Here is a 24,793-nt window from a genome sequence, read left to right as displayed (position 1 = left end):
CGGGGCTGACGCGCCGCCGCGCTTGCAGTCTCGCTCCGTAGCCGGAGTGCACGCCGCTGCTCCCCTCGCCTCGGAAGTGCAGCGGACGCCGCCGTTGCCGCCGCCTGATGGCGAGGCTGCGGGATTGCCTCCCCCGCCTGATGGTCACGATCCGGTCCCTGCTCTTCTGGTCCCTGGTCTACTGCTACTGCGGGCTCTGCGCTTCCGTCTACCTGCTCAAACTTCTGTGGAGCATCGGCAAGGGACCCACGCAGACCTTCCGGAGGGTCGCCCGGGAACACCCTCCAGCGTGCTTAAACGACCCCTCTTTGGGTACCCACTGCTACGTGCGGATCAAGGTGAAGGCCGGCGCGGGCCCGGCGCTATCGCGAGGGAACGTGACGACTGTGAGAGCAGAGGGCGCCGGGCTGATCCTTGCATGACTCCAGGCCCAGCGTCCCCTAGTGTTCTCGGGGCTCGCAGGGCGTGCGGCGGGGACGGGGAAGGTGCCAAGGGGACGCAAGAGGGGCGAGGTGTCGCGGGAGAGGGTCGGGATTGTGTGTCTTTACGGTCCCTGTTTGTTGGGTTGCATGCGTGTGTGTGTGTGTGTGTGTGTGTGTGTGTGTGTGTGTGTGTAAGACAGACAGAGAAGGTTATGTGGAATTTCTCTAATAATCTGGATCCTATTATATTACTGTCCCCTCCTCCTCCACCACAACAACCCAGAATAATTCTGCTCCCTCTCCTCCTGTAAGGGGAAGCTGTCGTCTGTCACCTCTTTGCCCTTTAGAGCTCAGATAAGCTGTAGGGAATTGTTACTGGTGGCGCCCTACTGTCTCAGGAGGCTGTCCTCGTCCAAATTTTAGAGATTGAAAGAGTAAATAGAATAAGTCATTGGAAATCAGGAGTTTATTCAGATCAGCAGAATGGAGCATTCACAGATGACCTAAGCAACATGAAACAATAAATAAATTGTGTACGTTTGTGGGGAAGGAAGCAGACTTATGATGCCAGAGACCAAAGGAATGGCACAAAAAGTAAATGTCAACTATGCATGCAGACTCTAATTGTCCATGCTTGTCCCAAGCTTTCTTACAGCCCTCGGATATTCTATTTCCTGAGGCTCCAGGTGGTGAAGGGAGATGGCTTCTTGAAATGCAACCTACAGTCTGACTCGCAGGCCTTTCAAAAATAGCCTACATGAAAGGATATTTTTCTCACCAGGTCTGGGATTCCTATTAGCAACTAGATTGCCCAGCAGCTGAAGTTCAGAAAGCCAAGGGGCATGTCTTTCTTACCCTTATTCAGCCTGGAGTTGATATGAGAATTTAAATGAGCTAATATGTGTAAAAACAAATAAGCGAAACCAAAAAACTTAGAACAGTGCCTCGCACATAGTAAGTGAAATGAAGTATTTATTCACTAAATCCAATCAAGTGCCCACAGCCTTTCAGCTTCCATGACTCACCACTAATAAAAGAAGTTATTGAACTTCTGGGAAGGCATTCAGCAGTGGAGGGCAGGGCTTCGCTGGTAGCGCAGTGGTTAAGAATCCGCCTGCCAGTGCAGGGCACACGGGCTCGAGCCCTAGTCCAGGAAGATCCCACATGCCGCGGAGCAACTAAGCCCGTGCGCCACAACTACTGAGCCTGCGCTCTAGAACCCCTGAGCCACAACTATTGAAGCCCCTGCGCCTAGAGCCCGTGCTCCGCAGCAAGAGAAGCCACCACAATGGGAAGCCCATGCACCGCAACCAGAGAAAGCCCACACACCGCACAGAAGAGTAGCTCCTGCTCACCGCAACCAGAGAAAGCCCGTGCGCAGCAACAAAGACCCAACACAGCCAAAAATAAATAAAATAAATACATTTTTTTAAAAAAGGAAAAGCAGTTGCGGGCAAAGTCAGAGTTGTTATCTTCATCCTACCTGAAGGGGAAAAGCAGTTTAAGAATCATCTGGAATTCCTCATAATGCACTTTTTCTGACTCTGGCCACCTAAAGAGTTTCCCCAGAGACATAGAACCAAGGAGTGGAAAGAGCATTGTCCTGGGTGGCAAGACAAGATGGAGGTTCTATTCATAGCCCTGCCCCCAACCACCTTTATGACCTGTGCTAACATTTTTGGACCTCAGTTTCTAACTCTGCAAAAATGATAGGGTTGAACTATATGACCTTTAAGATTTTTTTCACATCTGGAAACCCAGTTGCTTGGGTTATCTGATAAAAAACCCAGTCTCTGGGTTTTGGGTCTTGGTTTCTTTCCTCACTTCCTTCTGAGTTTTTGTTTTTCTTTCTTGCTTTTTCCTCCACTTTCCTCTTTTCTGTTTGCTTTGTATTTGCTGTATTACTGTCTCATTCCCATGATTTTTGTTTTCCTTGGGCAGTTTTGTCTCCCATATGCAGAATGAAGGCTTGAGCACTCAGATCATTCGGCTGTTAGAAATACACTGATATGGGGGCTTCCCTGGTGGCGCAGTGGTTGAGAATCCGCCTGCCAATGCAGGGCAGACGGGTTCCATCCCTGGTCCGGGAAGATCCCACAACCACGGAGCAGCTAAGCCCGTGCGCCACAACTACTGAGCCTGCGTGCCGCAACTACTGAAGCCTGTGCACCTAGAGCCCATGCTCCAAAACAAGAGAAGCCACCACAATGAGAAGCCAGTGCACTGCAACGAAGACCCAACACAGCCAAAAATAAATAAATTAAATAAATAAATTAAAAAAAAAAAAAAAAGAAATACACTGATGTGACATGAGGAGCAGGCAGCCAGGGGAACTGTACGTGCAACCTCAACAGAAAATACTAACGTGGGAAGGAGAGAACTAAAAATAAGGAAAGGTGGTGTGAATTATGTAACTGATGGCACAGCTCTTGATGGGCAAGCTGAGAAAAGTACATGAGTAGGAGGTAAATATGGCAGGAATACAAATGCAGATCAGAATTTTTTACATGTCCTGCAGAATTTGAGTGTGATGAAATGTGACACATCAGTAAGAAAATTGTGACTGTTTCAGAAGCTCATAATATATAAATTGACCTTGTAAATAGAAGAAGGGAATGTTGACAAAAGTGAATCTTTCAATTTACCCTGTTAATAAATCATGGTTATTTTTTCTTTTTGAAAATTAATATACTTATTTTATTTCTTGATATTAAAAATAATGCAAATGAAATTTTTTTAACGGCATGGAAATACTAAATGTACTACTTTTTACAGTCAACACAAAACATCGCTGAAATTTCATGCCCTCTATTTCGTACTGCAGGATTCGGGGTTAAGATTTCATTATGTTGCCGCTGGAGAAAGAGGCAAACCACTTATGCTGCTGCTTCATGGATTTCCAGAATTCTGGTAAACTTACCAACTAACTTTTTCTTTTGCACTAAAGACTTGGCTTATCATAGAGTCATTTTCTTATAATGACTTTTAATAGACCCCATGCTATGATCAAGTACTGGCCTAGAGTTATTATTCCTAAATGTTCCTCAATCACAGGAATGTTGTTCCTCCTGTTTTAAAGAAACGTGCATATTATCATCCTAAATTTTTTTTTTTTGATAATTAAAAGAAGTATCATTTAGTGTTTCAAATTTCTGAATAGTCAATTACAAAACAGTTTTTATAGTACCTACTGTGGACAAAATACAACATTGGATGGAAAAGGAGATTTGCAAGAAACCAAAGAATTATAGTGCCTGTTACCTGGCAGCTTTTGGTGAGACTTGGGGTGAGGGAAAGGCGGAGGGAGAAGAGGGCTCACGGAAACTGAAAAGGAACTCTTTCCTATGCACGTAGTAACAGGCTCAGATGAATGCAGGACAAATTAAGGATTGGAATATTTCACGTTGAGAAGAAAACCTATAGCCAAAAATACACAGTTGCTAGTTACCTAGAAGAAAATGTTCTGTTCTCCTTTGAACCCCACAGAGCCAAGTAAGTACAGATAAAACAACACATGATTAAACTTTTAAAAAATGAATATCTTTTTAAAAGATGGTACGTATCAAGGTGATAAAAAGAAAATCAGATTTTTGATAGCTCAAGGCTATGATGTTGAGATGGCTAAATGGACCCAAAAAAAAAATCATATTCTCTGAACTGACTCAAATGTAGAATATATGGTATGTTTTTAAAGTTCTGGGACAATGCCCTGTCCCCAAATGTCTCCCTTACTTTCGCTCTTAACACCTAGAATTCCACCATTACATATTCTTCACTTCCTTTAGAGTTTTAAAGATTTTGTGTCATCCAAAGTCCTAATTTAAAATACATCTAGCTGTGAAAGAGATATTACCTTAATACACTTTAGTTAATACTTTTCAAATGAAAGGGACTTTATTAATAAATGCATTGAGATTGCTAGTGCACTAGGAAGTATTAGGCATCGAAGAAAAGAATGGAGAATGGCAAAAACCCATCTAGCTAATCATTTTCCCAGAGCAAAAATCTATGACATGATTGGCTCACAAGTAAAATGTTAGTCTGAAGCGTTAGTCAAATCTGCATAAAGTAACATGGGCAGTGAATTCTGGCTCAGCCACTTAATTGCTGCAGGACCCTGCCCAATCTACAAGAATCTTGCAGAGTTGTGGGGATAAAGGGAGTCAAAATATGTGAAAGGCCATTCCCATGGCCCCAGTGAATACTCAATAAATGTTCATTTTCTTCCTTCATTCCCATTCACTCAGTGTGGAGATCCATGTGCCACCACTAGCATCCTCAATGCATTTATTAATAAAGTCCCTTTCACTCATAAAGTATTTCTAAAGTGTATTAAGGAAATACCTCTTTCAGAGCCAGAGGCTTTTTAAATCAGGGCTTTGGATGACACAAAATCTTTAAAACTCTGAAGTAGGTGAGGAATATGTAATGGTGGATCTCCAGGTTGTTAAGAGTGAAAGTAAGGGAGAAATTTGGGGACAGAGCATTGTCCCAGACCTTTAAAAAATAATTTCCTGATTCTGGTTGCTGATGATGATAGTTAATAGTTCCTGAGCATTTACTATGTGCCTGGCACTCTTCTGAGTGTCACAGCTACCCTTCTGAAATTGGCAGTGCCAGAAAGTAAGGTACACCTTGTTCTTAAACTTCAGAGCTGACCTCTGCTCTAATATATCCTTGGTATATAGGAATGATAATGATCTAATAACATACATGGATTTTTACCTTTCAAATTTCACACCTTATAGAAAAATTCAAAAGTTAACCAACAATGTAAGTATACCTTACTTTAACATTTTAAATCATCATTCTAAATAAAATTCATGATCTGAGTGGGGAGAGTTAACTTTTTAGAAAGAAAAGATTTAAAGGCTCTTCTCTTTCTGTACCTCATACCAACCCCGATACTTGTCCGTGCTCTTTTTCCTCCTGGAACGTCACTTCTTTATATGTGGAAGATAAAGATGAACCTGCAACCACTTCAGCCACTTGGTAATTGTTTTGAGGAGCCCCAGAAAATAACAGTGATACCCATTTAATATAGGACAGTAGATGCTCTGTGTCATCTTTTAAGAAATGATACTTTTGCACATTTTTCACAGCATTGTCCCATTATTTACTCTTCATGAGACCCCTTTTGCAAAACAGAAATGCCTGGTGATTCTTGTCCATGTCCTAGAATCTTCAGTGGATAGGGCAGCCTAGGAGGGGGCCCAACACCAGTCACTGGACATCAGACCCATTTGCTCCAGCAAAATCAAGTCTTGGCTCTGTCCAAAAGGGTTATTGAGAGGAATGGTTTAGTTTTGAAAAGACTCCTAGAGATATTTTTACTCTGAAGAGCATATATTAGGAAATATATGTAGATCATGGGAATGAGTCCCCTTCTGTTCACCAAATGTACTATTTGTTACTCCAGCAAGAGGCTTGCTATAATTTAAAACAACAATAGCAGCAAACCCTGAAAACTGAGTTACTCAAATAGGCCATACTGAAGTCACTGAACTTTGCTAGGCTTTAATCTGAAAGCTACCTTGTTGTTCAGGGAGATTCCTAGAGCAACTACATGGAGATTGCTGGTAATCAAAAACTTCTCTTTGAGTGTGTCCTACCCTAAACCAAGACCTCTATGTTGACCCTTACTCTGTCTTTCCTTCCAAATTACCACTATTCCCCATTATACAATCTAGTCAATTCCATTCATGTGCTCCATTCAGGAAAAGTCAATTCGAATCAGAATTTAGGATAAAACCGTTTTGATTAAGCCACTTCAAGTCTCTCTTGAACTTTCCCTTTTCTTTTTCCAAAAACCCCTTCTCTTGCACTTCTCCCCTTTTTAAGAGCCAAAAAAACTTTATCTGGCACTTCAAACCAATTTCAATTTACATTATAAATATAAATATTATTCCTCTATCAATCAAGTTTTGCCTAAATACACATGAATTTATAAGCTTGTTTGTAGATCAAGTAGGTCAGATTATTTGGTACAGTGAGAACAAAATAATCATAAATTGGCAATGTGTGTAAAAGTGCTTTTTAAACAGAAAAGTACTATACAAATGTAATGTATTATTTGCATTTATCATCATTAACTAAGAATAGTTGTTGAGAATTGGTGACATTTAATGTATACTATTAGATGTTACCCGGAAACAATAAAATTCTCGGTCTTCTTTCTTAAAATATAAAGGAAATATCAAACAATATACACATCTATGAGAACTTTAGCTAAATTAGCCCAAAATAAGGCTGTTTGTCAAAGATGATTTTTCTCCACCTCAATTTGCATTGCTTTTAAAAATATTTTGAGCTGATGCAGGCAATTTCTGGCAATACACCAGCTGTATGGGATGCATTCGTCATTACTCAAGTGCTGAGGCAAGTGAGGGCTCGTCATACATACAGCTGAGCAGAATCTGATGACTGCAACTTTTTCTCTCTTGTGAAGGGGAAGAGGGTATTCTACATTTCAAAGAGGCTAGTCTGGTAAACCAGGGGTCCTCCTTATGTTAAGAATAATAACTAAGAAAGAGGTTGCTTTTTTTGAAGTGTCCTCTGCTATTACCTAAAGCTACCAGAGGGGGAAAAAACAATGTGGATGAAAATAGCTAGATTTGTTTATTTATAATATTTTCAGGAGTTACTGATTTTGCAGTATGTTTCATTCCTCTGTCAAGGGGGTTGTTTTGTTTTATTCATGTGAATGACATACCCATCAGTCTATCGCTAGGGTGATTTCTTCTTCAGTTTACAGTTAATGTGTAAATCAAATATGATTTATTTATGAACTCTAGGAAGATTGCATTTAAAATTTACTTTGTACTTTATTAAGATAGCAGTTGCAATCCTTAAACATTCTTAGAAATGTTTAAGATATTGTTTGGCTCCACTCATTGATAATGGTAATAGTTGAATTTATTTGGAAGGCAATTTAAATTATTAATAAGATAATGACATGCAGGTATTATGTTTGCATAATCTCTAATACATTAAATGTAAAATGTTACAGGATTGTACACATTTTTTGAGTCAAATTTCTACCTTGAAATCTCTAATTAAATGAATTCTAAATGAAGACACAAGTATTTAAGATATTAAAACAATGCACATTTTAATAGATATTGAGTATAAATTCCCCAACAGGAATCTGGGAACTTTAGTTCAAGGTTGTCTCAAGGTTTGAACTGAGACAGAGTTTTATGGAACAACTGGTATTTCTAGCACTATCATAATTCAGTGCTTTCATTTGTTCATTGTTTTACTCAGTCAACAAATTTCTATCGAGCACCTACATGTCTGCCAGATAATTCAGGGAGCTCACTATCAAATGGAAGTGCCAGGCACCAACAGATTAGTATCTAGTACACTTGTCTGTACACTCTTCCCAGTGCACTGAAGAGTGTACAGACAAGTGGGAGAGTATGGAAGGGGCCACCCAACCCACCTGTGAAGGAGGGAGACTGGGAAATCTCCTGGAAGAGGAGGTGCCCAGCATGAGGAGTTCAATGAGGGGTGAAGGACAGGGATTGTGGGGAGTAGGGGAATGATGGGAAGGGATGATGTTTCAGACAAGAAGATTATATAAACAAAGTCCTAAAAACAAAACCCGTGTTTATTCACTGCAAGTAGATTAGTGCCGCAGAGGCAGTATAGCATGGGCTCTCAGGCCAGACCACCTGGGTTTGAATCCTGGCTCTGCTGTTTGCTAAATCTGTGACATTCAGCACATCCAGGAACCAATCTGTGCCTCTGTTTCTTCATCTGTAAAATGGGGATAATAATAGTACCTACTTCATAGTACTGCCTTGAAGATCAACATCACTATGTGTGAAGCACTTAGAAGTGCCTGGCATGTAGTAAAACTGATATAGATGTTAGTTCTTTTTATTATATAGCAAATGACAGAGTATAAAGTAGTGAGGCTGGAAGATCGGGCAAGTCAAATCTTGGAGGTTTTGTCTGCCAGATAACATGCTTGGGCTTCACATTATGAGTAACAGAGAGTCAAGAAAAGATGTTAAGCTGGGAAATGACCTGAGAGAGTTTGTGTTTTTGCTAAACCACTCTGGTTTGTAGAAGACAGAGCCAAGGGGAATGAAATGGACACAGACCAATCGATAGGCTGCTGCGTTAATGGAGGCCTGAATGGAGGTAATGATAGCAGGGGTGGACAGGAAAAGTGATTAAATAAATATTTAAGAGGTTAAATCTACTGAACTTTATTGATTGAGTATGAGGGATTATAAAGAGGGGAGAGTTGGGCTTCAGTTATGAAGACATAAAAAAATCAATTCACAATGTTAAGTAAGGCTATGAGAAAATAATAAAATCATATGTGTTGACAGATGAGTATCTTTAAGGAATGAAACTGCTTCATTTGTTTATTACAAACCAGAGACAAGATTATCAAGATTGCTGTGGCCTTGCTAAGAAAGACACTTTTTGTTAACATTTTTAAATCCATATTAATTGGCAACGCTTTGGCAGAGTTTTACAAATTATGGATATCCTAGTAATAGATCGAAGACTCTATCCATTCATAATTCCAAATATGTGTCTGACACCCTTCTTGATAATCTACCTGCTGATGTAAGGTGGCTGATTTGCTTCGTTGTTCTCATGGCTTTGTGTCACTTCACACTGCAGTCCCCTTGCACTATTGGTTTATAATCTCAGATCACTCTGTTCGCTTTCCTATTGTGCTCCAAAAATCTTTCCAGACAACAATCTCCCATTTGGCTTGTGTCAGATAATTTTGCACTGTGTTTTCATGGACAGATGTGCATGCAGATGCTTTTTGATAAATGCATATTTTGAGATCCATAACATAGTGAGTCGCTTTGAAAAATCCATGTCTCTTTTTCTGTTTGTTATCCGTAATGGTTTTGCTTATTAGAAGCCGATAATCTCATGGATCTCTGTATTTCAATTAATTCTGCAGTTTTATTATCAAGCACAGGGGGAACACCTGGCCCAGCAGAAACTTCTAGGACTTGGCTGTCACTATGGCTATTCTAATTAGTCAGTTCCTGTGCCATTTTGGTTGTTAAATGTTTTAAATATCACACTATCTTATGCTGATGGTTCAGGATCTTCCCCCCAAGATTTTGTTTTAGCAAGTGGAGGTTTATCTTTTTTGTTTGTTTTTATTTTTGGCTGTGTTGGGTCTTCGTTGCTGTGTGCGGGCTTTCTCTAGTTGCGGCGAGCGGGGGCTACTCTTCGCTGCAGTGCGCGGGCTTCTCATTGTCGTGGCTTCTCTTGTTGTGGAGAACGGGCTCTAGAGCGCAGGCTCAGTAGTTGTGGCGCCTGGGCTTAGTTGCTCCGTGGCATGTGGGATCTTCCCAGGCCAGGGATCGAACCCGTGCCCCCTGCATTGGCAGGCGGATTCTTAATCACTGCGCCACCAGGGAAGCCCAGAGGTTTATCTTAAGTAGTTGTTTTATTGGATTCTTTCCGTGAAAATATTTTTTTTAAATCATCAGACATTTTCGTCCATGAGTAACCCATTGTTATTACTAAAAACATTGAGTCCTATTTGACAGTGGACTAAGGTGAGTAAAATCTCCCTTCTAGGAAAATATATTTTCATCTCACAAATTTTTTGAGAGAATCAAATGGTGCAATATGCGGAAGCATTTATAGGTACAGACTCAGTGATAGTGGTGAGCATTATTTAAGAAAAGCTTAGAAAATTGACTTCTTAAATACATTTCTTAAGGTTTTAGTATCTGATATTTTGTAGTTTCTATAAATGCTGGCCCTTTATTACACCCCACTGGACCTGGTTAAAAAAAAAAAATGTAATTTTAATAAAGAACGTCAGTGCTTCTTTCTCCAACAGTTCTTTTCTTTCCTGCCCACACACAGCTATATAACCTTTCTCAAAAACGAGGAGTTTCTTACAGTTTTCCACTTAGAAAATCTGTAATGTTATTCTTTGTATTAGTTACTGTGGTATTTTTAACGTTTCTTATTTCCTGCAGGTATTCTTGGCGTCACCAACTAAGGGAATTTAAAAGTGAATACAGAGTTGTAGCGTTGGATTTGAGAGGCTATGGAGAAACAGATGCTCCCATTCATCGAGAGAATTATAAATTGGACTGTCTAATTACAGATATAAAGGATATTTTAGACTCTTTAGGTAGGTTTTAAAAAACAGTGTTAATTCTCTTTAAGGGACTAACATTCAACAAATTGTAAACTGATAACCTCCTTTCTTCCATCTACCTGAGCTGTTATCTAGATCCTGTCACCTTGGTGTATACAGCTCAAAATATTTATAGAGGCAATTTTAACACAACCAGAATAACTATTCTGTCTACCAGCCAAAAGTTACTCTCAAAATTTGTTTTTAAAAATTGTCTTAATGTATAGTGTCTATTATTTTCAAAACTAATTATTAGAAATTTGATTCTTGTTCTCAGAAAATTTATTTCTTCAGAACCAACACCTAAATATTTATTTAAACATGTTGTAAGATGCAGAAACACTTGCATTATCTTTCCTGTATTGATCAGCTAGTGCCACAATAATATTGTGTAACAGACCACCCCAACTCAGTGGCATACAGCCATAGGCATTCATTCCTGTGCTCCTGGATCTTAAGGTCAACTGTAGGCTGGACCCCTCTGGGTCTTTGCTTCAGGCTACAGGTCCAGCTGGGATTGGCTTCTCACTGTGAATGGGGCTGGAGCCCCAGCTAAAGGGGAGTAGCTACCTGCGGGAAGCTCTTCTCCTGGCTATGGTTGAAGTGGCAAGAGGATGAGCCCAGTTGCAAAAGCATATTTCAAGTTTCTGGTCGCAGCTTATTGGTCAAAGCAAGTCACATGGCTGAGCCCCAAATCAAGTCATACACCCACCACAAAACCAAAGCTAATCACATTGCCAAGTCTAACATCAAAACATCAAACGGGTGGTGAAGGAACTCCCCTGGTGGTCCAGTGATTAAGACTCTGCACTTCCACTGCAGGGGGCACAGTTTGATCCCTGGTCAGGGAACTAAGATCCCGCTTGTCTTTCGGCACGGTCAGAAAAAAGGTGGGGTGGGGGGGACTTCCCTGGTGGCACAGTGGTTAAGAATCCACCTGCCAATGCAGGGGACATGGGTTCAAGCCCTGACCTGGGAAGATCCCACATGCTGCAGAGCAACTAAGCCCATGAGCCACAACTACTGAGCCTGAGTGCCACAACTACTGAGCCCACATGCCACAACTACTGAAACCCGAGTGCCTAGAGCCCGTGCTCCGCAACAAGAGAAGCCACCGCAATGAGAAGCCTGCGCACCACAACAAAGAGTAGTCTCTGCTCGCCGCAACTAGAGAAAGCCTGCGCACAGCAACGAAGACCCAACACAGCCAAAAATAAATAATAAATAAATAAATTTATTAATAAAAGAGGGGGGAGCGGTGAAGTATACTACCTCTATGGCAGTGGGGAGAGGGGAGGAGTAAATATTTTTTAACAATAATCTAATACACTACATCCCTTTTGACTAAAACCCAGCTGCTACCATCGTTATGTTAACAGAGCCAGTATAGTGAGAAACCCATGAAATCAAATTAAAGACCCTTTTCTACAACAATCTAATGAGAGCGTAGATCAGGTCAATATTCTTAGAGGGGAAAAATGCATGAGGTCTGGGGGTGTCAATGCAGTGTTGTAATTTACTGTGATTACAGTAAAATAGACTCAGAGACACTGATTTCCGATAGCCATATTTCTTTCACATTTTGTGGTAATTCAGTCAGACTTGGCCTAAATTTGTCATCATGCAATTTTCCAGTTAAATCAATAATGTAATCTTGCTTATGACCTAATTATGTGTAGTCTTTACCATGGTTTTCCAAACTCAGGTTTATGTGACCAGAGCTGAACTATTTCTGACTTTTTTTTTTTAAGTATAAATTCCCAAGAGAGATTCTGAGGTCTATAATGGATCCTGGGCATCTAAATTTTCTGAAAAGCTACCCTAGGTGATTCAGACATACAGGGTTTTGGAAGCACCAAACTCAATGTCTGCACAAAGTGCATAATTAGGGTAGGAGAGTAGAAAGATTAGTTTTAGAAGCATACCTATTTTATGTGCGGTAATGATGCACCCACCTGTTTCTTTTTAATGATGCCAACATTCATTTCTCAATTACAGGGTATAGCAAATGTGTTCTTGTTGGTCATGACTGGGGAGGCATGATTGCTTGGCTAATTGCCATCTGTTATCCTGAAATGGTGATGAAGCTTATTGTTATTAACTTCCCTCATCCAAATGTATTTACAGGTGAGTTTAAATTTCCTTTAAGACATCTTTGATAGCGTGACAACTCACTATTGTCACTGACACGTTGGATTAAAAACAGCAAAAGTTGATTAACATAATATTTTTAAAATTAAATGACTAAAATATGATATTAGCACATGATAATGTCAGCTATCTCGGCTTTAAATATTCCTGAAGAGTCACAGGAAGTGTTGCTTTATATTTGCTTGCATAATTTTATTTCTTTTTAGAAAACATTTTACTGCTAAATTAGGGAGAGTTAAAGAGTTAAAGGGAAAATGCAGTAACATTACTTTGACAGTAATGAATCTTGACAGCCTAGAAATAAATTTTCCTCTTGCCTGACTCCTTTGGCTGTCAGGAATGGCAGCATTCTTTAAAGCAGCAGTTCTCACATTTTTGGTCTCCTTTATTCTCTTAAAAATGATTAAAGACCCCATTGAGCATTTGTTTATATGGGTTATATCCATAAACATTCACTGTATTGGAAATTAAAAATGAGAATTTTTTTAATGTTTATGTATTAATTCATTTTTAAAAAATAATTAATCCAGTACATATTAGCATAAACATTTTACTGAAAACTAACTACATCTTCCAAAACAAAATTTTAGTGAGAGGAGTGTCATTGTTTTACATTTTTTTGCAAACCTCTTTAATTTTTGGCTTAATAGATGACAGCTGGATTCTCATATCTGCTTCTATATTCAATCTGTTGCAAATGTTTGAATTGAAGTATATGAAGAAATCTGGCCTCACACAGATTTGTAATTGGAAAAAGGAGGAGTATTTTAATAGTCTTTTCAAATAACTGCGGATTTTCTCCTTTAATACTACACCAAACTCAAAAATTAGTTATTTCTTAAAGGTTAGTAACAATGTGGAATCTGATGTCATATTAATGAACTTTTTGTACTCTGTCACATTAAAATCCATTGGTCTCTCTAGCACTTTGAATGGATTTTTTCTACCTATGCATGATTTTGCAATCATCACGCATTGGAAGATATTGGTTCATTGAGTTACGCAGATCTTCCATAAGTTGACACATTTCATTTTATGCTATCAAATCGTGTTCATTAATACCACCCCAATTTCATCAAAAAACCCTTTGCAAAGCTGTCAAGCTCACAGTAGCAGACACAAGTTTCCAAAATTCTAATTTTCATTTGAAAGCTTGAACTTTATCATTGACAACAAACACTGTTGATTGTTTTCCCTCAAGTGACAGGCTCACTATGTTCATTTTCAAGAGACTATCTGTTAAATACCCAATCTGACTTGTGATAGTTTGTTAGTCATTCTCTCAAGTAAAAATGGTGTTCCATTAAAAATGCAGCTAATTCAACTTATCAGACAATTACAGAAGTGCTTTTCCTCGAGACAATCATTGTATTTGGGTGTTCAACAGAACTGCCTTATTTTCTGTTTCATCACAATGTTAAAAAGACGTACACAAAAAGGTAGAAATTTAATAAAATTAATAATCTTTGTTATTTCATCAAAGACAGTCTTAAGTGAAACCGCCACTTAATTTTATGTATTTATGTACTTGTTTGTTTACAGCAAGTGTGTGGTGGTGAAGAATACAATGACTGCTGGTATTGTTTAGTGCCACCGCCTTGATTTGTGCTCAGGCAGCAGTGGCTTTATCTACTATTGCCTTTGTACCATCTGTGCAAATGCCAGCAAAATGAGAAAAGCTAATTGTATTGTTTTGAAATAATTTGACCATCTGTATCCTTTAAAAGGGTCTTAAGGATCCCCAGGGGTCCACATGGACTATGTTTTGAGAACCTCTGCTATAAAGAGAACCCTTAATCTTAAGAGTGATTAAAAACAAATAAACAAACAAAAAAACCTGTGAACAATGGCTAGGCACATTTTTATTTGGTTTTAAAAAAAATTATAATTTTGTCTTCTTAAACTAACCTTGTCAAATTTTCTAAGGTTCAGTACTGTCATGACCCACAGTAGCCCTCCAGCGAACAAAAAATTCAGAAAAACATATTTTTATTTCTTCCTCAAAATTAAAGTAGGTGAGGGAGAAAGGGAACATGACTACATAAATACTGTATAAGTATAAAAGTTAAATTTTAGATACATATCCAATTGTCCTATCTCAGTTGAGGTAATAGCATGGCTGCTTAGGATTCAAATATCAAACTGAGGTTCATCATATTTCTCTCAGTTGCATTAGGCAATAGAAGTTGTGCTACATGCTTGTTCAATTGATCAGGACCCTACAGTAAATGTTATTTTGTTGGTGCTGCTATATGGACAAACTGTAATTGGTCAATTCAGTAAGAAAATACTTGGATATTTCTGGAACTATCTTATCAATAATAGGTTCAACCCTGGTCAGGTCAATATGAAGTCTTCAAGTAATATGACTATATTTTCCCTTAACTGTATTGATATCTCTTAATGCAGAGCTGAATAAATCTTATTAGATGATGACTTTACAAAAAGTATAGCATAACAGTGCTCCACTTACCTGAGAATTATAATTCTAAAAACTCCAACCATGTTGAGTACAGTTACACAATTAGAAATAAGAAAAAAAAAATCACCTCTATAGCAAGGAAAATAAAAGTATAGTACACAATACACAACAAATAGGTACATTTAATATGTATGATCACATTACTCCCTAGTTTAAAACTTCAGTGTCTTCCCAAAACACTTAAAATCTTTATCATTCTGACCTTACCTGACTGGGTTTCTGCTTTTCTTTCTAAAACTCATCTCATACCATCTCCCCCTCCTCATTCACTACATATCAGCCACACTGGCCTTCTTTCTGCTTCTTGAATGTGCCAAGCCCAGTACCTACTTTCTGTTCTTGATGCTCTTCCTAGATCTTTGCATTCAAGGCTCATCCCACATCCCCAGAGAAACCTGTTCCACCACCTTTACTAAAGGATAGTCCCTCGACACCACCCAACCATTACTTTCAATCAGATTACCTTGTTTTATTTTCTTTATGGTATTTTTGCTAACGAAAATGATCTTTTAAGTATTCATTACTTATTTATTATGTAAGTTCCTTATGAATGAGAACCTCTTTTTTCTTGTTCACTGCTAAATCCCCTCACACACAGTAGATATTCAAAGATTCATTGAATGGATGAATTTTCTCAATACATGAATGAATTTAAAGGAAAGGCTTTAGTTTCTGTTGAGGCCAAATGAATAAGATATTCAAATCAGCCTGTAAGGAAAATCTTTTCAACAAGGGAAAATTACTTCCCCATGTATCCTTAGGAAAAGTGTTTGGTCACTGATAATGACCTTGGAGAAAAGGGAGTGTTGTTTTGGGTTTCCTGTTCCTTTCTGAGTCAACACTTTATAAAGTGGAACTTTCTTTTTATTTAAAGTGCTTTAAGTATTTAAAATACCAAAAATATCCAAAATGAAATATAAGAACATAGAAATTGTTCCAAAGAGAAATATACAGAAGCCTTATTTGTAGATTCTTTTATGGGATCATCTCAAAGGTGAAATTGTCTTCAAAAGAAGTTATTTCAATAGTAAGTAATTCATACCCCTTGGATAAGGTCTAACATGGTTTTTTAATTTCAGAATATATTTTACGACACCCTGCTCAGCTGTTCAAATCCAGCTATTATTATTTCTTCCAAATACCATGGTTCCCAGAATTTATGTTTTCCATAAATGATTTCAAGGTAAGTCAAACATGGTGATGGATGTTACAGACTTATTGTCTGTGATCATTTTGCAGTGTATACAAATATTGAATCAGTATGTTGTACACTTGAAACCAATATAATGTTATATGTCAATTATACCTCAATTAAAAAAAGAAAGACTGGTGCCCAAGAGGATGACAAAATTAGGAGGTCAAAAATAAAACATAGACTGAAACACTAAAAACAAACAAAAAACACAAGAAAACCAGTCCTGCTTATGTTGTTCTGATTTATTTTAAATAATCATTTATTGTACATCTGTTATGTGTTAGGCACTGTTAGGCATTTCCTCCTATGCAAAAAAATAAGTCAAACAAATAATGTTAATGAGAAACATTTTAAATTAAAATCCATCTTTAAGAAAGAAAAACAGGGAATTCCCTGGTGGTCCAGGTGGTTAGGACTCCACCCTTCCACTGCAGGGGATACGGGTTCAATCCCTGGTCGGGGAACTAAGATCCCAAAAGCCTTTCAGTGCTGCCAAAAAAAAAAAAACGGAAAAGAAAAACAGACAAATGCTAAAACTTAATAAATGTTTCTAAGGCTTCATCTATAGGCGCACTTATTTTTACAGTCTCTATTCAATTTTTTCTGAAAGCCTGTTCCCCTACAGGCGTACCTCTCTCTAGAGAGCATTCCATGGCGAGATGAAGGAATATGAATGCCAGGTAAGAGACTTTGACAACAGCAGAAGTGGAAGCCCTTGGGAGTAAACAAAACCCCAAAACAAAATTAAGCCTGCAGGTATTGGTATACCATATACACTGACACCAGGAGTCATATGTAGTACCTATTTCTTCAAAGTTAATTAGTTGCTTCTTGTTTGTCCAACATGGTGTTAAATATTTAGGGAGGTTAAAAAAAGACATAATATTATTTTACCTGGAAATACTTCTGCATGTACCTCTGACAATAAGGACTTTTTTTTAAAAAGAACATAACTCCAATGCCATTATCAAACCTAACAAAATGAACAACTTGTTAAAATCATTTAATGCCCATTCAAATTCTCTTAATTGTCTCAACTGTCTTTATACACTTTATTTGTTTGAATCAGGAACCAAACAAGGTCTACATGTTGTATTTGGTTGTTACGTCTTTTAAAATCTTAAACGGTTTTTTTTGTTGTTTTTTACCGTCACTTTTTTAAGAAGAAATTTGTTCATTTGCCCTGAGGAATGGTCCACATTTTGGATTTGACTGACTGCTTCATCATGGTGTTATTTAACTAGTTCTGCTAACCCTTGTCTTTCCTACTTCATAGGTGCTACTGATCTAGAGGCTTGATTAGACTGAGATTTAATTTGACAAGAATATTTTATAGGTGGTTCTGTGTATTTCCTAATGCATCACATCAGGGAAGCACATAATGCCTAGTTACCCCAGTTTTAGTAATGCTAAACTAACCAGTGGGCTCACAAATTGTCAGCCTATCCAAATTGCGTAACAACCAACCTTTCACCAAATAATTTTAGCATACCTTGATCGTCACTGCCTAGGTTCATTATTTCTTTAGAAAACAGTGATTTTTTAGTTCTATTGGGATGCCTAAAAAGTTCCTTTGGTTTTTAAGTAAAAATAAAAGACACGTTTTTCATTTTCACCAAGAGCTTTATTGAACCCTTTGGTTCCACTACCTTCTGCCATTTTTCAGGCAACTTCAAAATTCCATCTTCCCAAAACTTTTTATCCTTTTGAGCAAAGAACTGTTCCAGGTGCCTTTTACAGTCTTCCGGGGTATTGAAATTTTTTCCATTAAGAGAACTTTGTAAAGACCGAAATAAATGGAACTCTGAAGGTGCAGTGTATGGTGAATATGGCGGATGAATCAGAACTTCCCAGCCAAGCTGTAACAGTTTTTGCCTGGTTATCCTGATGGAAGATTATGTGTTTTCTGTTGAGTAATTCCGGATGCTTTTTGTTGAGTGCCACTTTCAGTTGGTCTAATTGGGAGCAGTACTTGCTGGAATTAATCGTTTTGTTTTCCAGAAGGAGCTCATAATACAGGACTCCCTTTCAATCCCACCATATACACAACGTCACCTTCTTTGGATGAAGACCAGCCTTTGGTCTCTTCCATTCCACATTATTGTACAGTATCCACTTTTCATCGCCCGTCACAATTTGTTTTAAAAACGGAACATTTTTGTTACGTTCCCGTAGAGAATCGCATGCAGCAATATGGTCAAGAAGGTTTTTTTTCGCCTAACTTATGTGGAACCCAAACATCAAAGCGATTCACATAACCAAGGTGGTGCAAATGATTTTCAACGCTTGATTTGGATATTTAGAGTATGTCGGCTATCTCCTGCGTGGTATAACGTTTATTGTTCTCAATTAATTTCTCAATTTGATCACTATCAACTTCAACTGGTCTACCCAACCATGGAGCATCGTCCAGCGAGAAATCTCCAGCAAGAAACTTCTCAAACCACTTTTGACACGTTTGATCAGTCACAGCACCTTCTCCATACACTACACAAATCTTTTTTTGCGTTTCAGTTGCGTTTTTACCTTTCTTGGAATAATAAAACATAATATGCCGAAAATGTTGCTTTTTTTCTTCATCTTCAATATTAAAATGGCTACACAAAAATTCACCAGTTTTGATAAGTTTTTTTTTAAATGCACGCTAGTATGACAGCAGTCACAATACAATATAACAAAATTGTTTTGAATAAAGTTAAAGACAACTAAGTGCTACTAGAGCCATCTTATGGAAAAAAACTGAACGAACTTTTTGGCCAACCCAATATTATTCTTTCTGCTTTTATTAACTGGAATTCTTGTATAAAGAAGAATTTCCACATCTATATTTGGTTATTCTGAAATACAGTTCCCACAAGAATGGCAGGACAAATGCTTCATTATTTCCCTTTATAAACAACTTCCAGAGTAATGAATTGGTGCCCTAGAAACCTCCATTGATAACCAATGAGGGTTTTTTTTTTATATCATTATGAGCTCATGATTTTTAAAAATATATTTGATATTTATCAATTGATTACAGTCATTATTCTCTTTGATGCCCAAATTGTTGCAAGTGTGAACTCCTTCAGGTTGGCTCCTATGTCATCTTGACACAGGAGCCCTTTAGTCAGTGATAGCTTGCTTCCTTAATGTCCTAAGTTCATCTTTTTTTTCCTGTTCCAGATCTGGAATCAGTCATTTATTGAAGGAACTCTGGCTTCTATTAGTAGGAAATGGTATTTAGAGACCACAGTTTGGGTGTCAGGGTGATCATTGTTACTGAGTTTTCATTGCTTCTAGATCTTTCCATTGGACAGAATGTAGACATACATATTTTTTAGACAGAAAAAAATTATGAGTTCTTATTCACATTTCCAAAGCAAATTTAAGACAACAGAGTTTTCACTTAACTTCTATGACTTTATATAAAACATTATATGGCTCTAAGTCAAAACTCTAAAACAAGGTACATTCAGAGAAGTCTCACTTGTCTCTGTTTCCTCTGTTTCTCTGTCTCCATCCTATTTCTTCTGTCTCCCATCGAAAACCATTTTGGTTAGTTTTGTTTCCTCTTTTTATTGTTTCTTTTTAAAAATATAAACAAATATGTATATATTTGTCTTTTCCTTCTCACACAAAATATAACATACTATAAACACTATTTCTACCCTTGCTTTTTTCCACTTAACAATATACCCTGCAGATGACTCCATCATCAGTATAGAGATTATCTCCATCTTCTCTTAGAGTATAAGAACACATAATTCACCATCTTGTATCTATACCATAGTTTATTCATCCAACCCCCCATAGACATTTGTTTCCATTCTTTTTTTTTTTCTTAATTAAAAAAAATTTTTTGGCTGTGCCGCACCACGGGGCATGAGGGATCCTATTTCCCCAACCAGGTATCGAACCTGCGCCCCCTGCAGAGGAAGCACGGAGTCTGAACCACTGGACTGCCAGGGAAGTCCTCCATTCTTTTTCTATTACAAATAATGTTTCAATGAATCGCCTCCTGCACATGTCATTTCATATTTTTGCAAGGGTGTTTTGGGGTTGAGGGATCTAATTTTAAACAAGAATCCCAATAATTCTGATTCAGGTGGTTTAGAGACACACTTTGAGAAATGCTGGTATAGAGCAGTATTTTTCAAATTGTAGGTGGGGATCCATTAGTGAGTCATGAAATAAGTTTTGCAATTTAGTAAAGTGGCTTGCAATTTGAATTTTTAAAAATAAAGTAGAACAGAATTGAAAATATCAGTTTTATCACTTATTTATGTATCACTTATTACATGATGTAATAAGTGTAAGGGCTATTGCTTTAAACTTTTGTTTCAGAGATATATATGTAGAGATATGAACTGGATCATGATGTAAAATGTGTTTGTTACTCTAGGTTGTGATCAAAAGAAGTTCAAACAATTTGGGGAAGGGGGTGGATTGGTTGTCAGTAAATAGATAAACTATTGTTAACTGGAATATCAGGTTTTAGAGCAGGGATAGTACTTGAGCTCAGCCTTGTAGAATGTGAAGAGACACCAAGAAGACAGGATACTTTTCATAAGGATGAAGTCTCCATGGGGGATTAAAAGGGAATAATATCAGAAATAAAGCCAGGAAAGCAGAAATATATAAAATGTGCTTGTAAACAATGAGGTCTCCAACCTGGCTAGAGCAGAAACTGGGAGCTATCACTGCACACTGACCATCATTCTCTTTCAAAAGCCAAATATTTAGTTACTATTAGGTAACTGAAAAGTTCTAATTATTCTCTTCTCACTTATCAGGCTTTGAAACATCTGTTTACTAGTCACAGCACTAGCATTGGAGGAAAAGGATGTCAGTTAACAGCAGAAGATCTTGAAGCTTATATTTATGTTTTTTCTCAGCCTGGAGCATTAAGTGGTCCAATTAACCATTACCGAAATATCTTCAGGTCAGTATAATTTGTTCTTTTTAACTAAACAAAATATTCATTCCATACAGAGCCAATATTTGATTTTTGTTAACATCTTTATTGGAGTATAATGGCATTACAATGGTGTGTTAGTTTCTGCTATATAACAAAGTGAATCAGCTATATGTATACATATATCCCCATATCTCCTCCCTCTTGCATCTGCCTCCCACCCTCCCTATCCCATCCCTCTAGGTGGTCACAAAGCACCGAGCTGATCTCCCTGTGCTATGCAGCTGCTTCCCACTAGCTATCTATTTTACATTTGGTAGTGCATATGTGTCCATGCCACTCTCTCACTTCGTCCCAGCTTAACCTTCCCCCTCGCCGTGTCCTCAAGTCCATTCTCTACATCTGCGTCTTTATTCCTGTCCTGCCCTTAGGTTCTTCAGAACTATATTTACTGATTATTTTTAATGAGAATTATTTTATTAAGTATTTTCCATTAAGTTCTTTAACTTAATATACTAAAACCTACTCTCTTAAAATATTTAATGTTTTTCTTTGTTTTCTTTCTTTATTTATTTATACTGTAGTATAATTGACATATAACATTATATTGGTTTCAGGTGTACAACATAATGATTTGATATTTGTATGTATTGCAAAATAATCACCACAGTAAGTCTAGTTAATCGTCTGTCACCATACATAGTTACAATTTTTTTTCTTGTGATGAGAACTTTTAAAATCTACTCTCTTAGCAACTTTCAAATATGTAATACAGTATTAACTACAGTCACCTATCTGTACATAATTTGTTTTATCTGTAACTTACATTTCATGTGAAATTTAACAGTTTGAAACCTCAGGACCAGAGAATATGCTTTTCTTTTAATTTTCTGAAAACTCCTCCCTTTTACCCTCAATTCGATCTGGTGAAGAATTTATACTCCTCTTTACTTTTTCACTAATAGTCCTTTTAATAGGGACTAATAGTCCCCTTTCCTTACTGATTCAACTATTACATGCTCACATGTTGTTAAATATGCAGGTAACTATCAGAAAATGTTTTATTTTGGAACACTTTATGAGCTCCAGAATTTGTGACTTGCAAGTTTGTATAGCAATCCATGTATCAATAATTAAGTATAGATATATTTTTATATCAGTTTACCCATTCACCAAGAACTTAATTTTTAGGAGCATTACAACCAAATGATGGCCACTTGCATGGGAATCAAAAGTTAAGACCTTGGTGGACATATGTGATATCCTTCACATTCCAGCAGCATCTTATCAACCCCAAGTAGCCACAAGTCAAGCTTTTTTGTAACTAGCGAAAATGTAATTCAGTGCTAGAGAGTGTCTAGTTAGATGTTCCTTCTCATTCTTAGTTAACAGGGGTGTAATTAATACCATCCCACCTTTCTGAAAAACAGCTTAGCAGAAGTTGTCAAAAGCTTTACAAATATGTATCCTCTTCAGCTCAGGAATTCCACTTCCAGGGCTCTAGCCCAGAGAAGTTATCTGAAATGCCAACGAAGATTTGGGCACAAAATACTCATTGTAGCATCACTTAAAACATCTCCTTCTTTTAAGTGATGTTATAATCTAAATATTCAATTATACAGGAACAGTTATTTATGGGTTATTATGCCATAAAATAGTATGTTTTACAATTATTTTTGAAAAACTATATGAAACAAGAAAGTTATTATAATTTAATATGAAATTTGCATGTGTATACTGTGTATAAACTGTGTATATTTACTGCATTGTACTTAACGGTTTCAACGATATGCATAGAAAATGACCATTTTTTAATGATGGAATTATGCATGATTTTATTCTTTATACTTTTCTGTATTTAAAAAACACATAATAAGAACTTTATTTTTAAAAAGAATCTTCTTGCGAAATATAGTATCACGTAGTATTAAGGCTCATTCCGTATATATTTTCTGACTTTTCAGTTCCAATTTTCACATAAAATGCATTAGATTATCCAACAAACAATTGAAATACATTTAAACAGTAACACTGTTTAAAGCTCCCTTTCAACACACTATTCAGAAATTCTGGTATCTTTTTGAAGCAAACTATTCTTCATAGTGATGAATTTCATATTTAATTTATAGCCTGCATTATAAGTTTTGCAGGGCTGATCCAATTAAAACTTTTATCTGGCCCTTTCTTAAATAGACCATTAAATTTTTTTTAAAATTAATTAATTAATTTATTTATTTTTGGCTGTGTTGGGTCTTCGTTTCTGTGCGAGGGCTTTCTCTAGTTGCGGCAAGCGGGGGCCACTCTTCATCGCGATGCGTGGGCCTCTCACTGTCGCGGCCTCTCTTGCTGCGGAGCACAGGCTCCAGACGCGCAGGCTCAGTAGTTGTGGCTCACGGGCGTAGTTGCTCCGCGGCATGTGGGATCCTCCCAGACCAGGGCTCGAACCCGTGTCCCCTGCATTGGCAGGCAGATTCTCAACCACTGCGCCACCAGGGAAGCCCTAAATTTTTTATTGTACAGATTGATTGCCTAATGCAGTGTTTCTCAACCATTTTTTTCGTCATCACCTCCCTTCAGAGTCTTTTTAGGCATTTTTTTTTACTAATTGCCCCCCACCCCACGAAATTTTAATACCTGTTTATGTACTGTGTGTATACTCATGGTTTATATATAAAAAGCATAATTTTTTTTTCACTCTCCCAAGAACAAATTTTCATCCCTTTGGTGGTGATATTGCCCTCCTTAAAAATGTGTGGCCTAAAGAAACATTTTGGGGGAATGTTATTTTAATGTTTACAGTGAGTCTCAAGCCCACGTGTTTTGTTTTTATAGCTGCCTGCCTCTCAAACATCACATGGTGATCACTCCAACGCTACTACTGTGGGGAGAGAAAGATGCATTTATGGAGGCTGAGATGGCTGAAGGCACAAAGGTTTACGTTAAGAACTATTTCAGGCTAACTATTTTGTCAGAAGCCAGTCACGGGCTCCAGCAAGAACAACCTGACATAGTGAACAAATTGATATGGACATTTCTAAAAGAAGAAACAAGGAGAAAAGACTGGCTTTTTCTGTGACGAGTCTGTAATGAAATCTCTAAATAATTTTTAAAAATTGTTCATCAACTTCTTTAAGCTTCATTAGGAAAAATTGTTTTAATATGCTTTATCATAAATAAATATCCTGACAAATGACATCGAAAAAAATCTGAGAATGTGTGAACTTGTAACATAATGTTGGTTTTTTTCTTGTTGTATTTTGCACAGAAAAGCATCTGCCTTAAAATGTACACACTTGTACAAAAAGGAAGTTGGAGAAAGTGGCTCAGTTTTGGTTTTTCGCGTTCTTTACCCTGTTAATATATGGTGCCTTTTACAAATGTATATTAAAGATTAGCTGTGCCATATTAAAAGGCAAAACTGCAATGGTATAAATTTTATTGTTCCAAAGTTCTTTTTACTATTTTTTAACCGTTAAAAAATTCTATTATCAAATCTCTT

General features: G+C 37.5%; 1 protein-coding gene across 1 annotated transcript; it reads left to right on the top strand.

Moving 5' to 3' along the window:
• Positions 1-107: 107 nt before the first annotated feature.
• Positions 108-24,718, top strand: EPHX4 (epoxide hydrolase 4; the record flags this gene model as incomplete). Its single annotated transcript, XM_082385807.1, has 7 exons — positions 108-338; positions 3,247-3,332; positions 10,406-10,563; positions 12,568-12,696; positions 16,282-16,385; positions 21,173-21,321; positions 24,127-24,718. 7 exons carry the CDS (start codon positions 108-110, stop codon positions 24,368-24,370), a joined length of 1,101 nt encoding a protein of 366 aa, XP_082241933.1. The 3' UTR covers positions 24,371-24,718.
• Between the last annotated feature and the right edge of the window lie 75 nt (positions 24,719-24,793).

The sequence above is a fragment of the Balaenoptera borealis genome (genome assembly GCF_965194805.1).
Source record: "Balaenoptera borealis genome assembly, chromosome: 1".
NCBI lineage: Eukaryota > Metazoa > Chordata > Mammalia > Artiodactyla > Balaenopteridae > Balaenoptera > Balaenoptera borealis.
Note: the sequence above shows the minus strand (reverse complement) of the source record. Positions and strands in the feature narration are given on the sequence as shown.